Source organism: Amblyomma mixtum, chromosome 3 (genome assembly GCF_055824585.1).
Source record: "Amblyomma mixtum isolate Tamu chromosome 3, ASM5582458v1, whole genome shotgun sequence".
NCBI classification, from domain to species: Eukaryota; Metazoa; Arthropoda; class Arachnida; order Ixodida; family Ixodidae; genus Amblyomma; species Amblyomma mixtum.
In genome coordinates, this window is record NC_143014.1 from 198,287,520 (window position 1) to 198,302,036 (window position 14,517).

Consider the following 14,517-nt stretch of genomic DNA (forward strand, 5'->3'; position numbering starts at 1 on the left):
TACGAGTTAGAGCAGTGCCAACAATTCGATTAAAGCTGCACATAAGCATGTGAAAGGGTATACTATTAAACCCACGATTTCACATCAGTCTGGTGTACAATGATTCAGAATTACCAAACGCACATTGCAGAAGCACCAATTAGCTTTTTTCCTCAACACCAACCACACTTCCTTCAGTTCTGTTGTCGCATAGAATGACTGCCATTTTTTGCGCTGCCTAGTGCAGACAGCTTTCGGTGGGTAAATCTATGCGCTGGCTCGTGTAATTTTGTCTCCGAAAAAGAAAAAGTACACAGTGTTGGAAAAATAAAGTGTGGCTGAACAGAGTCCCGAACTGGTTCGGAATGGTTCCTTTCAATCTTCGGTTCAGATTCAGTTCCAAGATAGCAAAAAAAAAGGGTTTGTTTTGGCTCCTGTTAGGGCAAAATTACGGGTTCGGTTCCGGTTTGACTCTGCCCGGGAATTCCCCGGAGTGACGCTGGAAACTGGCCGCAACCATGATAGCTGCGTAACGCCTGAAAGAATCTAACCAGAAGCCATTACTGTACAGAATTACGCAGCAGCATGCAGCAAAGAGGGTGACAGCATGAAAAAAAATCACCGAAAGGACTCCCCAACTTTCTTTCGCACGTGGTTGTGGGTCCTCTGCAGTGTGTAGAAGTGTATTACTTGGCTCAGGTGTTCAGTACGAGAAAATGTAGTCACTGAGCAAGTTTATGTACTCGCCTCACAAGGTGTTTCAAAGCCTGTTCAACATATACACAACTGTCTCCGTAGATCAAAACAAGGAATCGGGGCTTCAAATAGTTGTTTATTGTACCACTTTGCCCCTGGACCAAGAACTATGCTGCCAATCCAAACACCTTAGTGATGCTCATTCCTCCTGTCCGGCCACCAGAAAGCCGTTAAACGGCTGGAAGCAAGCCAGTAAGCTTATTCCAGGTACAAGCAATTTTCATATTTCTGCAAAATTTATAAAAAATGTCCCAAATGGTTTTTAAGTAATATGCAATGCTTGCAGCCCCTGTAATCAGACTCCCCAACATTCACATAAAAATACTGAACATTATATAAGTCAATACAATATTCCAATATCTTTAAATTATTTGTTTCCAAGCAGAGCGGTACATAAAATTTTAAATATGCAAGCAGTATGACCCAACTTTACAAGAGATGAAACATATACCTGTAATTACTTGCAACAGAAAGTATGAAAATTTGTATTTACTATGTTTATACAGTCTGACCCCAAAAATAATCACTTGGGCTGGGAACACACAAACTCACGACAGTGTTCTCAACAAACATAGAAACAGCAGATTTTCCCGTTTTTTAATATGAATAGAATAGAGCACAATCAGGCTACTAAAACACAGTAAAACGGGCACTGCAAGGAAGTCACCACAGTGAAAACAATTCAATATGATATGTCACTTAACCACAGTAAATGGGCCACCAAGTATATTTAAGGAACTAGAAGCATGATCCACTACATTCCAACAAGCCAATTTAAATAAAATGAAATGGGTATTTTAATTAGCATAGCCTGAGTCCCTTATGACAATGCCACAAAATGTGATGATTTACACATGCGCTGCCAATTTAAGGAAGTTTTTTCTCAACATGTAAAGCAATACTGGACAATGCAAAAAATATTGACATGCTTCCTGGCAAAGTACACCCGGGGCTGACATTGGGACCGCAAGTCCATACTTTTGAAATGACACAACTGCCTTCCAATTAACAGCACGTCTCACTGCTTCACAGGCTGTCTATGGATGGGTGGAGTATGCTGCCGAGTACACCGACAGCCTACAGAAAGGTACAGCATCACGACCCATGCTACAAGAAGTATGGTGTTGTATTCCGGGCCGGTACCACCCGCTCTGTGTCTGGCACTGCATGGTAGAGCTTTGCGGTTCGAGTGTTAACGTCCGTGAAGGCCAGAACAGCAGCAATGTTGCCACATCGATAGCAGTAGTTTGGGGCAGACCAAACTGTCACCAGCTTGTCATCAAACATGTACTTGTAGCCTGGAAAAGGCCGAACACAATTCAAATGACAGTGTCAAAAAACATGGCAATGCTAACAATAAGTGAAGGGTTACAGTCTCACCTTCGTGAACTAACTGATGTGCCCTGCATATCAGCTTCAAGTTGTTGAGGTGCATGAACTGAAACAGTTCAATGATAGAGGTTACGAAAAAGGCTATGTAACCAAGCTGGCACTGTCAAGAAGAGTCCATATGTTATACTTTGCAACACACCTTTTAGCCATTACATTCAGTATAAACTGATCCTTTGAGCAATGACTAAAACAAACCTTCATTAAACTGTGCTCGATTTTAATTATTCTGAAAAAGCATCCACTTTCACCATCTTGGTAGCAATTTTCAAGCAAACAAAATTGCATGACATGGAAAAAAGCCTGAGCTATATGTCATTTTTGACCAGTTATAAAGGAAAAATGGCCCTCACTTTAAAATGTGACAGAAGGCACTGTTCATTTAAAGGGCCCCTGACCACCCTCTGGTCGAAAACACTCTCTACCTCTCCTTCCGCTCCCTCCTCGAGATTTTTCTCTCCCGCGCCTCATTGTGTAGGCTCCGCAAGGCAAAATCACCCTTCCTCTTCCGATGTTAGCCAGAGGCATGGTGTCTCGTGGAGTGCGTCACAAGTCTACGTCAACGCCCCACCTTGAATAAATTCTTTTCTTGGTTTTTGCTCTTGCTACCCAGTCAATTTGAAGGGGGGGGGGGGGGGGGGGGGGGAGAGGAGCGGCGGGTCTCCCAAAGCCCTCTCTATTTTTCTCTTTGAATCGCCTCGCGGTGTTTCGTCGCGTTTTTTTTTTCTCTGTCCTTCCTCTCCCTAGTTGCTTGGGTCGTGGACATAGTCGTCCGGCGCGAAGTGTCTTCCGGAAACCACCACATTCTTTACCGTTGTGTCAGAAAGGCCGATGCGTTTGAGCCAGACACGACTCAATTCAGAATCTCTTGGAAATCTGTACCGGATTGTGGTTCGACTCCAGTCGCTGCGTGCGCATCCAACGACGAAACAGCGTCGTTGCATTTTCTCCGCACACTAAACGATCGAGAGGCGCAATCGGCTCGGCCACCTAAACTTGTTAGCGAGCGCATCCTTTCATACATCTGTTTGTCATCTCCAGTTAGCGAGCCACCTTTCCATTTTTTTTATGCCTCCCCATCACGACCGGAGGGGCGGAAGTCGGTTTTGTTCGAAACACGCGGCGAAGCGCGGACCTGGCAACCTCCCATTTGCTTTTCTCCATGTGTGTTTGTGTCTTTTCTCCGCTCCTAAGCTCATGTCGTTCATTGGAGTCAAGGCGTAGGCAAGATGCACGAAGGATAAGCGGTGTGTGTGCGGAGCGGTCAAGTGGGCGAGTGAGGGAAAGGCTCCACTGCACAAGTAATTAAAACTTTGTTTTGGGGGGCTTGCATGGCGGAAAAAAAACTGAGAAGGGAGTGCACATGCAGAGCGTCTCGTGACGTGATCACGAACCGACTCACTCAGTTTTACTATTTTTTACTTTTTATGGCTAGGGTTCAAGGCTGTCGCCATACGCTCCCTCCGCAGTTTTTTTTGTTGCTGTTCCTTCATGCAGGTTTGTAGGCATGTGCCAAAACAGAAGGCGCTGTGGAAAGCGTTGTGCAGGACGCGACGCCAAGGCTACGCCCAACCTTCTCCCGTCAGTCAGAACGATGCACCAATGGAATGCCTTTAGCGAAAGTAACTCCCATGACGTCAAAGGGGTTCAGTAGTGGGGCGGGGACATTTTTGTTGAAGGAAAGAACGAGCGGGCTTTGATTTGAATTTTCGCAGCTTTTCGGGGCGTGCATGGCTCTAGTATTTTGCAGAGGTCATCTTCAATGCCTCATCTATGCAATGGGCTTGTTTTTCAAAAATGTCCGGACCCTGGTCAGTAGCCCTTTAACTGCAAACCTGCTTCCAGGATACACAAGGCAATCCCGCAACACTGGATAACAAGAATAACATCGCTGGGTTCATCAGGCAACTTCTTATGTGCGACAGCACACCACTCCCAATGTCGAACTCTTTCTTTGCCACACCCATTACGCAAGGACTACTGGGGACCCAAAAAAATTGAGAATTATTTCAAAACTGTCAATGTAGTTCCTGACCTGTTGCCCAATCAGTTATATCACATGTAGACTTTCAGTTTTGAAGTACTCTAATTACCCTATTTTAATTTTCACAAAAATGGAAAAAGCACAATTTTTGCAGAAGCCTAAAATGACGTTCATATCTACTTCCGCTTTACTCCTTGTCGTTCTCGAGTGTTCTCTGCTGTAACTACAGTTGCAGAAGAACGGCGGCGGAGTATCACAGCTTCTACGCCTGCCACACTCACGTGTGGCAAGTTCACTAGCCTGACAAGCAAGCGGCAACTGGACTGCAAGTGGTCCAACAGTTTCAAATTCTGGTGTGGCGCATGCTCCCGAGATTACCGGCAGGAATGTCACCAACTGTAAGTTTTGACCAATAAATGCTTTTAACTCCCGTTTTCGGAAAACTCAGGCTAACATCACCCAGGAACAGCGACAGACTGGAGGGTGAACATGAAGCAAACTTTCAGAAACTTTCCATCTGAGCAATTATCACCTTAGCCCACGTCAAAGCAACAAGCACACCGGATGCAGAAGAGTGCGGTGCAGGCTTTCGAAGGCTTGCTTCAAGGCAAAGACAGGGTTGCTGGCGGCAGAGCAGTAGCCCTGTGCGTGCTATAGCGATTCCATCTTGTCTCGCAGCATTATTCACTGTTCGCAAGGGATAAAACGCGGGGTGTCCCTATACAAAGGAAGCAGAAAGGAGGCTGCTCCAGGTGGTGCGCGCTCTTGCGCCCGATTGGCATCTATTATGTTATAGTAGTTACAGTTGTGTTTGGCTACAGGTTGACTCGTGAGGTGCGCAAGAATACCTGGCTTGTTCTGTGCTACAATTAGGCTGGTGGCAGAAGTGTTTCGCGGTGTGGCATGACAAAATGGCAAATGCCCCTCAAAGAAGGCCCTCCAGCCAATGGTGTCGAGATTCTCATGACATCGCGGTTAATCCTAGACTGACAGGGGATTAACTGCGGATCAACAGTGGTGTCATAAAAATCAGTCGACGCCATTGGCTCGACGGCACCTTTTCACAGGCATTTTCCACTTAGTTCTTGCATTGTATCAGACTATAGTACTCAGACTTGGAGGAGACAGCATCAAACGTTTTAACTATTAATAATAGCTCTTTGATCTGGACAAATTTATCTCAAGGTGCTTCCCGGAAGTGTTGGTCCCTTTTCAACTTCCTGGATGTTAAAACACGGTTCACAGAAACACTGATTTGTCCAGTCAGCTGCAGCGACAGAATATCGGCACACGGCAGGATTGCCGTCCCCATTGCGTCAGCTTCAGCATGCAATTTCTGGGCCTTGGCTACCCTCTTTATGCTATGTCATTTTTCACTGCGTGCTGGTGGCATAAAGAATACCCATGCTTGGCACTGTACACAAGGAGAAGCAGTGGGGCCCAGTCAGCATTCGTCACCCCGATGCACTCGTGTGGTCACCATTTCAACAGGAATGGTCTAGTTACAAAGCGAAGCTTTTCCTGTTCCACCATAATCGCATTGTTGAGAGCTGAACTGCAGATTTACCTGCTATTTAGTGCACATTCCCAACACAAAGATTTTCAGTTCTTGCATTCATAGGGCACATTTATTGCTCACCACATGCAAGCTCTGTTGCTCTGTTCAGCGCACCTTTGTCTGCTCACATTGGTCCTGTGGGATTCTCCGTGTAGAAAGGAGTTTGTGTTCCTGGCGCTTGAAGTGATCAAATATCGCCCATGCAGTAATACTTAAATGACACGGCATGCCAACTACAGCAGCTGGCGGCTTATAAACATGGCGGACCCATATCCCAGGGTTTCTTTCACAGACATCCGTGCAAGCTACGGTACTGCAAAGCACTTCATGCTTATACCTACTCTCGACGACGAGAGACCGCAATTTTTTCAACCACTCACCTGGGAAAGCAACCACTAGAGCAAGTGAGCGGGGTAAATAATGCTAAGTTTGGATTTTCTTAGCAAAACCGATCTGCATACGAATTTGTGATTTATTTCGCACATGGAGCTCCATGCATCCTGGCAGGAGTGGGCACCAGCACAGGCAGGTACAACACGCAGCTCAGCCCCACAATTTCGGATGGTCATTTTTGTAAAGAAACAGGTCGACAGTTCGTCCTAATGTCAACATGCCAATAGACCAACTGCACAAAGCCCACTGCATTGGCAAGTGGCTATCGCAAGCGGCCAAGCTGCCATCTCAGCTGTAGTCCGTCGTGGCACTGTCTGCAAGACAGGCTTCTTTATTTGGCACCTTGAACAGCATTAAACCCGCTCATGCATCTTTCTGTCATAGCCTCTATTGTATTCACTTAGAGGACCCAGAGGCATCGTTACAAGGCTGCAGGAGGTGCGGTATAGATTGCACCAGGTGCAGCATAGATTGCACCAGGTGCAGCATAGATTGCACCAGGTGCAGCATAGATTGCACCAGGTGCAGCATAGATTGCACCAGGTGCAGCGCTAAGAGGGGGATGCAGATGCTGTGATGGTAGGTATGCAGTGTCTGCGGCAGCAACCCAGCACTTGTTACTCGAACCTCCGTGTCTGACGGTCAAGTGTGTTTTCGTCTCATGAGCACTTCAATTTCACCCACTTTGCCAGAGCATTCCTACGCATTCGGATATGTGCAGTTTTACACCCTTGGACTATGTTTTTGTATTTTTTGCCGCTTTATCTGCCCTGTTAATTTTCACAGAAACCATCCCAGCATTCAACAAAGTGAGAAACGTTTGTTGACTTTGCTTTTTCATCGTTCTTACTGTTAAACAAAGGTCCCATGCTTGATTTTCAGATTCTTTTTAAAGGAGTGAATTCATTTAGTACGTGTTGGCGACTTACCAGCTAGAAAGTGAAGCACTACGAGCGAGATTACATTTTCAGTAAATAAAGCTGCGAGAAAAGCATGTGACCAGCGTAGAGTGCGACAGGAAGAGAAAAGCGTGGAGATTTTGAATGCGCAATGTCTGTTTGATTTTCAAGCGTTCTGCTTCAGCACAGTTTTTTGTCTGTTTTTTTAGTACAGGATAATTTATTTCAGGGGCCAGGGCACCTACTGTGTGACTCGCTATTTTCTCGCTATTAGCCTTAATGTGTTAACTGATGGCTAAAAAAGCCACCTCATTGGCCATTTTTGTTTATTATTAACGTAGAAAATATGGAGTAAGAGGTAGGCAATATTCAGATATACTAAATGGCATGCTGCAAAAGCCACAAGTAAACCAGCAAAAGCAGCATGAGGTATGAGGAGTGAACACTCAAATCGAACACTCACGCATCGTGGAATACTGAATACAAGACAAATTTTACAGTTTGTAATCCACAGCCTTACATCTGACAGAAATCACTGTAAAGATGGCTTGATGAAGCACTGCTGTGAAATCGACCATGACCTTGCTAATATTTCGTTGCCTTTTGTCACAAAAGACTTTTGGAGCCCAGAAATTTTCCAGTTTCTAACGGTGAGCGCTGTTTTAGTTTTCAGGCCAGGATAACATAATGCGCGCAACTATTTTGTGTTCATGGCATTTTCCTGTTAACATTTTAGACGATCCTCAGAATGCACCACCAATTCACTGTTTCACTGCATATCACAGCATCCCAAATGCAAGTTTATGGCCGACAACAACAAAATAAAAACTAATAAATTTTCCAGAGTGGTCCAACTCATTGTGACGGGCACAGCACACATTGAGATTCTTGATTTTGATCTAGAATCTAGAAGTGAGATTCCTAGTTCAGTGAATAAAAAATTAAAACTGCATCACTGATTACTTATTTGTTAAGTAAAACTACAACTAATAACCTGTAGCTTGGTATACTACAGTACTTATTACACTAGCAGCTTCTAATAAAAAAAACTATTAAGAAGAAAAAGCAATAAGTACTCTTTTCAGCAAAAAATAAAGAATAAACAGGGTTCATGTCATACAGTCATGGCCAGTTTTCATTTCAAAAATATCATCCCATATGCAGGACCTTTTTTCAGGTGCCACAAGCTTGCCAAATAATGTTAACAGTTGAACCTCGCTACAACGAAACTGACGAGGCACGCAAAAAATTTCGTTGAAGCGAAAACAGCCCAAAAACACTGTCAGGTTGGACAACATAGTCCCTAGTCAACATAGTCACTCGTGCACAAGCACGAGTGAAAAAAACTAGGGCTGATGCTGTTGCCAGGCTGCTGCGTCCTTTGGCGACGGATTGGTTGCGGCTCTGGCTTGGAAGAAAACGGGAGCTTGCACCCGCGCCATGTCGCAAGGTAGTCAGCCCGATTGTCACCACCACCATGCAATGGCGGTCTTCATGTGCGTTTGAATGAGTGGATCAATTGGGTACAGCGGAAGTTTAGTGAAACAAAGCTGCGTGGACCTACGGAAGTACACAGATGGGCGGCGATTTTCTTGTTTTATTGTAAGATGAGATTTTTAAATCCAGCTTTGCATAGCAAAAATTTCGTTGAAGTGGAAACGCACCCAAAAAATGGTTCATTGCGATGACAAGTTTGTTCCATTACTTTCTATGGCGAGCCGACAGGGAATTGGAAATACTTCGTTGAAGCGACGTTCGTTGTAGCGGGGTTCGACTGTAGTAGAGGTAGACTGTTTCTCAAATCTACATCATTACACTGCCAGCTTTGAAGACAGTGACATACATTTCCAAACACAGGCATTATGTGTCTAACCAAAGTGAATGGGACAAGAGAATACTCACTTCGTGGGTCACCTTTGCTCCGAAAAGCCAGCCAGCACCTCTTGGACTAACAGACCAGGTGTCCACATCTTCAGGGTCAGACCACACAAGATGTATTTTCAGATAAGGAGTGGAATGTCTTGCAAAGCTCACCTAGTCTTTGATATTGATGTCATTGCCTACATTAAAAAGACCCTGAAACACTTTTTGGTAAGTCAAGCCACCACTAGGTTATGGTTAAAATCATAGAATGGTGTGCTATGGAACACAAGAGATGAAAATAAAAGTTTTACACACAACAGGAAACCTATAATCTCCAAATGTTCCGATTGATTTCCTGTGCCTTTTCGAAATTGCCGCTCTTGAAGTGACTTCACTAACGCCATAGCTGCTGCTATCCCGTCACAGCAGCCAGAGAGCAGTTATTAGCTCTATTCCTAGAGCATAACAAACAGCAGTGCCAATGAAAGCAGAGAAGCACAAAAATCAAGCCGAGAAAGCATGCCCAGCCGCAAGGTGGGTAACCTTGGGTCACTACTAGCTCATGCAAACGAGCAAAAAAGAATATATAAAAAAAATATATATAAAGAACTGCCCTTTAACAGAGCATTGCAAGCACCTCGGACTGCCAGCACACTGCAAATTGCAAATTCAGAGGCTTAATGTCCCGAAGTAATGCATCAGCTATGAGGGACGCTGTAGTGGAGAGCTATGGATTCATTTTGACCACATGGGGTTCTCCAACGTGCACAAACCACAGCACATGGAGTTTCTGCATTCTGACACTATCGAAATATGACCGTCGCAGCCGGGCTCAAACCGCAACCTAGGGCTCAGCAGGTATTGCAAGATGACATACTAAGGGGCAAGTTTTAATTATTGTTAACCTCCTCCAATGAAAATCACTTTTCAAATATTTTGCAGTTCGTAATTCCATCTCTTCGTATTCAACAAATTTTGCAACTGTCCTGCGCATTAGCGTAGTTCTATAAAAGCACAGATTATTAGATGTGTTGGATCAATGTTTGTTGAAACTCGGCAAGTTTACAGGCACGCATGCATTGGCCCTCCTCTTCCGCACGATGACTTCATCATAAGCACGTTCGAGTATTAGCAGCAGGACATTTTTTTAAAGTACACTGCAAAAATACACAGCGACAGTACAATGCCAAAATATATTAATGTTGTGAAGATATCGTATCATTCTCGCACTCCCAGGTAGTGCCAGTACTGAAATAACCTGCACGTTTCAGATTTTTTTTTTTTTTTTTTTAAACAATTCACAGACCTTCTGTCCTTTCAGAAAGCAGAATGAACTTGCAAGGCAGCCTGTGCTACGAAGTGCCCCATATTGAAAAGGTGTTCATTTGCAGCTCAAAAGCCGCGCCTCACAAGAAACCAGAGAGGAGAGACACTCAGCTTCGCCAGAGCCTTCCAGCAGTGGTCTCCAGAGGAGTGGCGGGAAGTGATTTTCTCGGATGAGTCCACATTCTGCACGCGCTGGGACCAGCAGCAACGTGTGTGGCGCCCGCTCAACAGCAGGTATGACTTGTCATTCTTACAGCTAATAAAGTATGCTTTGCAACACATCGTAGTATTGAGAATATAGAGCAGCCTCGTTTTTCCCTTTTGTTTGATTTGACGTAGATTCAGTATCGAATACGAAGTAGGTTATTCTCTCCTGCTGAACAGAAGCTTCAGCAGAGTGTTGGATTTGTTATGTTAGTGCTACTTGATTTAAGTATGGGAGCCGACATATGCTAATGTTTGTTGGAACATCTTTGCTGTCCTATGCACAGGTATCTCCCTGACTACACCCACAACGTGCTCAGCAGTGGCCGGTGTTCTGTCAGCGTCTGGGGCGCCATCAGTAGGGACGGCCTTGGCTCACCCGTGTGGATCAAGGGCTCTTTCATCGGGCCGAGGTACTGCGAGATCCTGACCGGTCACATGATTCCTTACGTCCTGGACGGACCGTTCACAGATGGCTGCTACATGTTCCAGCACGACCGCAGCCCCGTGCACAAGGCACGTGCTGTAAGCGACCTTCTTGAGCGCTGCGCCGTACGTCAGCTCCCGTGGCCGCCTAACGGGGCTGACCTCAACCCCATCGAAAACATCTGGGAAGTCATGAAGGAACTTTCCTCGCGGCGCCTTTGTGGTGGCACAGCTGACCAGCTCTGGCATACTATCAAAGAGGAATGGGAAGCCCTGCGCCGACGTCCAGACCTAGTGGCGGCACTATATGACTATGCCAAGACGACTAAGTCAAGTCATCGCGGCATCGACGGCAACTTTTCGTCTCATTAAGGTCACTCTGAAGAATGCCAATGAGATATTTAATCTGCTTTCACAAATAAATTTCATCACTGACAATAATTTTTGTGACTCGTCTTCCTAAGAATCTCTTCGGGCGGGACTCAACTATTATAAAGAAATTATCGTCAAAGACTACGTATCGTAGACCCCAATTAAAAAAAAATTTGCAGATGTTCAGAATATCAAGCTTATTGCGAAGACAGTGCCAATACGACAGCTTCGAAAGAGAAGCAGCGCCCGCAGAGAAGTTCGCCGTCTCTGTTATCTCACTGGCATGAAAAAGCGCCCGTCACGGTGGCTGCCGATGCGGCGTCTTGGACCGCGTTGCCTAAAATCCGGCTATGGTGGATGCAGGGGATTAGCAGTGACATCTAACATGAGAGCAATATAAAAGGACAACCAAAAACAAAACTCCGACTCGTTTCTTCACACAGCCGCGGTTTGACCGACTGCGGCTGTCAAACTGATCTGCCACAGCCCGATGTGCTCAATGAATAGGCGATGCGCGCTCCCCTTCGTCGGGACCGTCAACAGCAGAGCAGCTGAATGCAACACTAGATATTTATCAAGCGTGACAAGCCCCCGCGCGAGGGCGAGGGCAAAGTCTGTCGTCACTCGGGGCACTCTGGCTGCCAGCGAGCGGCGCGAGATAACAGCGCCACGGTGTGGCCCCGCAGCCGCTCCGCTAGCCTGAGCGGTGGTCCATTTTATTTTCCGGCCGATAGCACATTCATCTCTTGCCATAACGGTTGCATTTCAATGGAGGTGAAATGCAAAAATGCCCACGTGCTCTACAATGTGAGCAATGTGAGCGCAAGTACAACCCCAGGTGGTCGAAACTGGTCTGATGCCTTCCACTACAGCATCTCGTGAAGCCCACGTGCAGCCTAGGGGTGCTAAACCCCACACACCATCGTCTACTGTCTACATTTTTTCGGCAGGTGCTCTAATTTAAACTATGCACCAACGTAGTTTTGAAATAATCATAAAAAAACACATACTCGACTAGCATGTGGTGCATTTTATCGGATGACCTCACAACACTGCACATCATCCTAAATCTAAGTGCAGACATAGGGAGTGCAAAATGGTGCGAATCAGCACACAACTAGCAGCAATTACAGTTCTGTCGATAGTTCAGAACAGAACTTGGCATGTGTGATAAACTGGCTAGAAAACAAAACCCATAGTCACATTTAATAGCGGCTATTCGTCGAAGGCGACTTAAGCCTGACTTGCTTGTCTGCTCACTTTGATACTGAAACCGCTGCACAAACAAACCATACTTTCATTCTGATGTGTGATCATTACACTGATGATGGACTGTAAACGTGATCTAGTTCAAAAGCACTATTTGCTGTGGCTTATGTAATGCAGGCTAAACTTAGTGATGCCTAGAAAGCAACATGCTATTAGTTCCCCGCTGCCCGTCATGTCAGCCCACCACTGCATGCAGCTTGCTGCCACAGTATGAGTGCACTCTACCAGTACTCTAAGGCAGCAGGCAAGCACTCTTTCTGGTGTAAAACCAAGCACAAGAAGATTTAAGATAAGCTGAGGAAATGCTGCATAGCGGCAATGACTCCATGCAGTTATCACGGTTCTTGGCAGAGTCTGAACAGGACACCATATCTCCAGCTCGGTGGTCCCATCCATCTTACATTGACTTCAATGAGCAGCCACATATCCGGCTTCTCATTACCCATGTGTCCCCTGCTTAATGCGTAGTGGTACGAGCACACATGCACCCTGCCAAAGCTAAAATGCCTCCTGGCAGTGCAATTTCCCTTCAAAAGCTCACAGAACAAGAATGCAAGTGCATCTATTATGCGAGGGGGAAAAATCCCCATGTTCACGGTCAAAACAGATGATGTGTCCATTACGCAAGTAAGGTGAGTAAATACTGTAGCCAATTAATCCTACCCAACATTGCATCCTATCAAGCCCGACAATAGATATGCCTTTGGAAAGAAATCTCTGGACACAAGCAATTATTTATTTGCATTTGTTAATTATGCATCACAAACTACATATGACCCCTGTATGATGATAACTAGGGTTTTCACTAAGGAAGAATAAATAAAAGCTATTTTAAGCCCATTCATGAAGTTACAGGCACCTCAGGAGTGCTGGAGTTTTGTGAATGTGCCTTTTGCACTCTTTGCTCTGACAAATTTGTCAAATTATGCAGCTCAACACCTTCCTATTAGTACAAAGACAGCGTCTGTAAAAGTGCTATCACTGAAACAGGTTTTCTAAAACAGGACGCCGAAACTACCTCACAAGTGCATGCCTGCTTTTCCATCTCATGTGAATGTTGAAACTCAAACCACTGCACAATGCATGTGCATGCATATGAATACTATGGGGACTGGACCTGCTCCGTCCCGTTAGGTTTGCTTCCCCGCAATGCGTCCTCCCTAGTTACCTTAACTAGCAAGGGTGGGCACCTGCATCTTAATGAATCTATCACCACGGACGACATGACTACTGCACGCTTGGGGGAGACCTCTCTCTCTCTTCAGCTCGGGAACTTGACGCGCATGGACGTTTCGGGCGGCGCCCTGCTCTCCGCCAGCGGGGCAAGGCCTCGTGGGGGGAACATTCCCGCGAGCTCGTCTCGTTCGGCCTTGGAGTTTCTCCCCTGCCCTAGAGTGGGCGAACATTCGCTTGCAACCTTGCTGGTGAGTCAGACGATCTCAATTCCTTAGCATATTTTGTTGCTAGCCGGTGATATTGTTGTTGAAGTAATAAATGCCTTGTTTGTGTCAGCCAGTGTTGTTCTTTTGTTTCTGTCAGAGCAAGGCCTGCTCTGGTTGGCGTATGCTCGGTAGTGTGTGTGATCACAGGGAGGGGTCCGGCAGTTTGGAATGTCAGCTGCTGTTAAATGGGGTGAATGTATTTGCAGCAACCCACGTGGCCGGCAGTGGCAAAATGCCAAACGACGAGGACGAAATGTCATTAGCACACGCTAGAGAACGCCCTAGGACCTTGGCCAGGGTAGGACGCTGCCACCGCCGCTCTGCCGCTGTCTCCTCTAGAACAGCCATCTCATAAACGTGGCCACAGTTGCCTCTTAGGTGACCTCCACAACGTGGTGACCCGGTGAACCGCCCCTTCTTTCCCAGCGACGTTCCAGGATGGCGGGTTGACAAGACCAAGGCTTTGAACCGCCGTTTCCGGCGTTCGGGCCACAAGGTGTTGGCGGGTGGTTTGCTCAGTTCCGAGGCTGCACTGTACATGAACAACATCACTATCCAGCTGTTCAAACACGGAGTCCTTTGCGATATACTCCCGCCCGACCTGCTTCGCCGGCTCACCTGTCCTGCCTTAGGCTGCCGGTCATACGATGAGCTGTG

The 14,517-nt window shown here is 46.1% G+C and overlaps 1 protein-coding gene across 1 annotated transcript in view; it reads right to left on the reverse strand.

Annotated features, from left to right (window-relative positions):
• Nucleotides 1-791: 791 nt before the first annotated feature.
• Nucleotides 792-14,517, reverse strand: part of PpV (Protein phosphatase V) — a 32,094-nt gene continuing 18,368 nt past the window's right edge. Inside the window, exons 8-10 of the mRNA XM_089582426.1 lie at nt 8,861-8,950; nt 2,116-2,173; nt 792-2,033 (exon numbers count right to left, since the gene is read on the reverse strand). Coding sequence (XP_089438552.1) covers nt 1,843-2,033; nt 2,116-2,173; nt 8,861-8,950 — 339 coding nt within the window. The 3' untranslated portion in view covers nt 792-1,842. The remainder of the gene's footprint in view (nt 2,034-2,115; nt 2,174-8,860; nt 8,951-14,517) is intronic.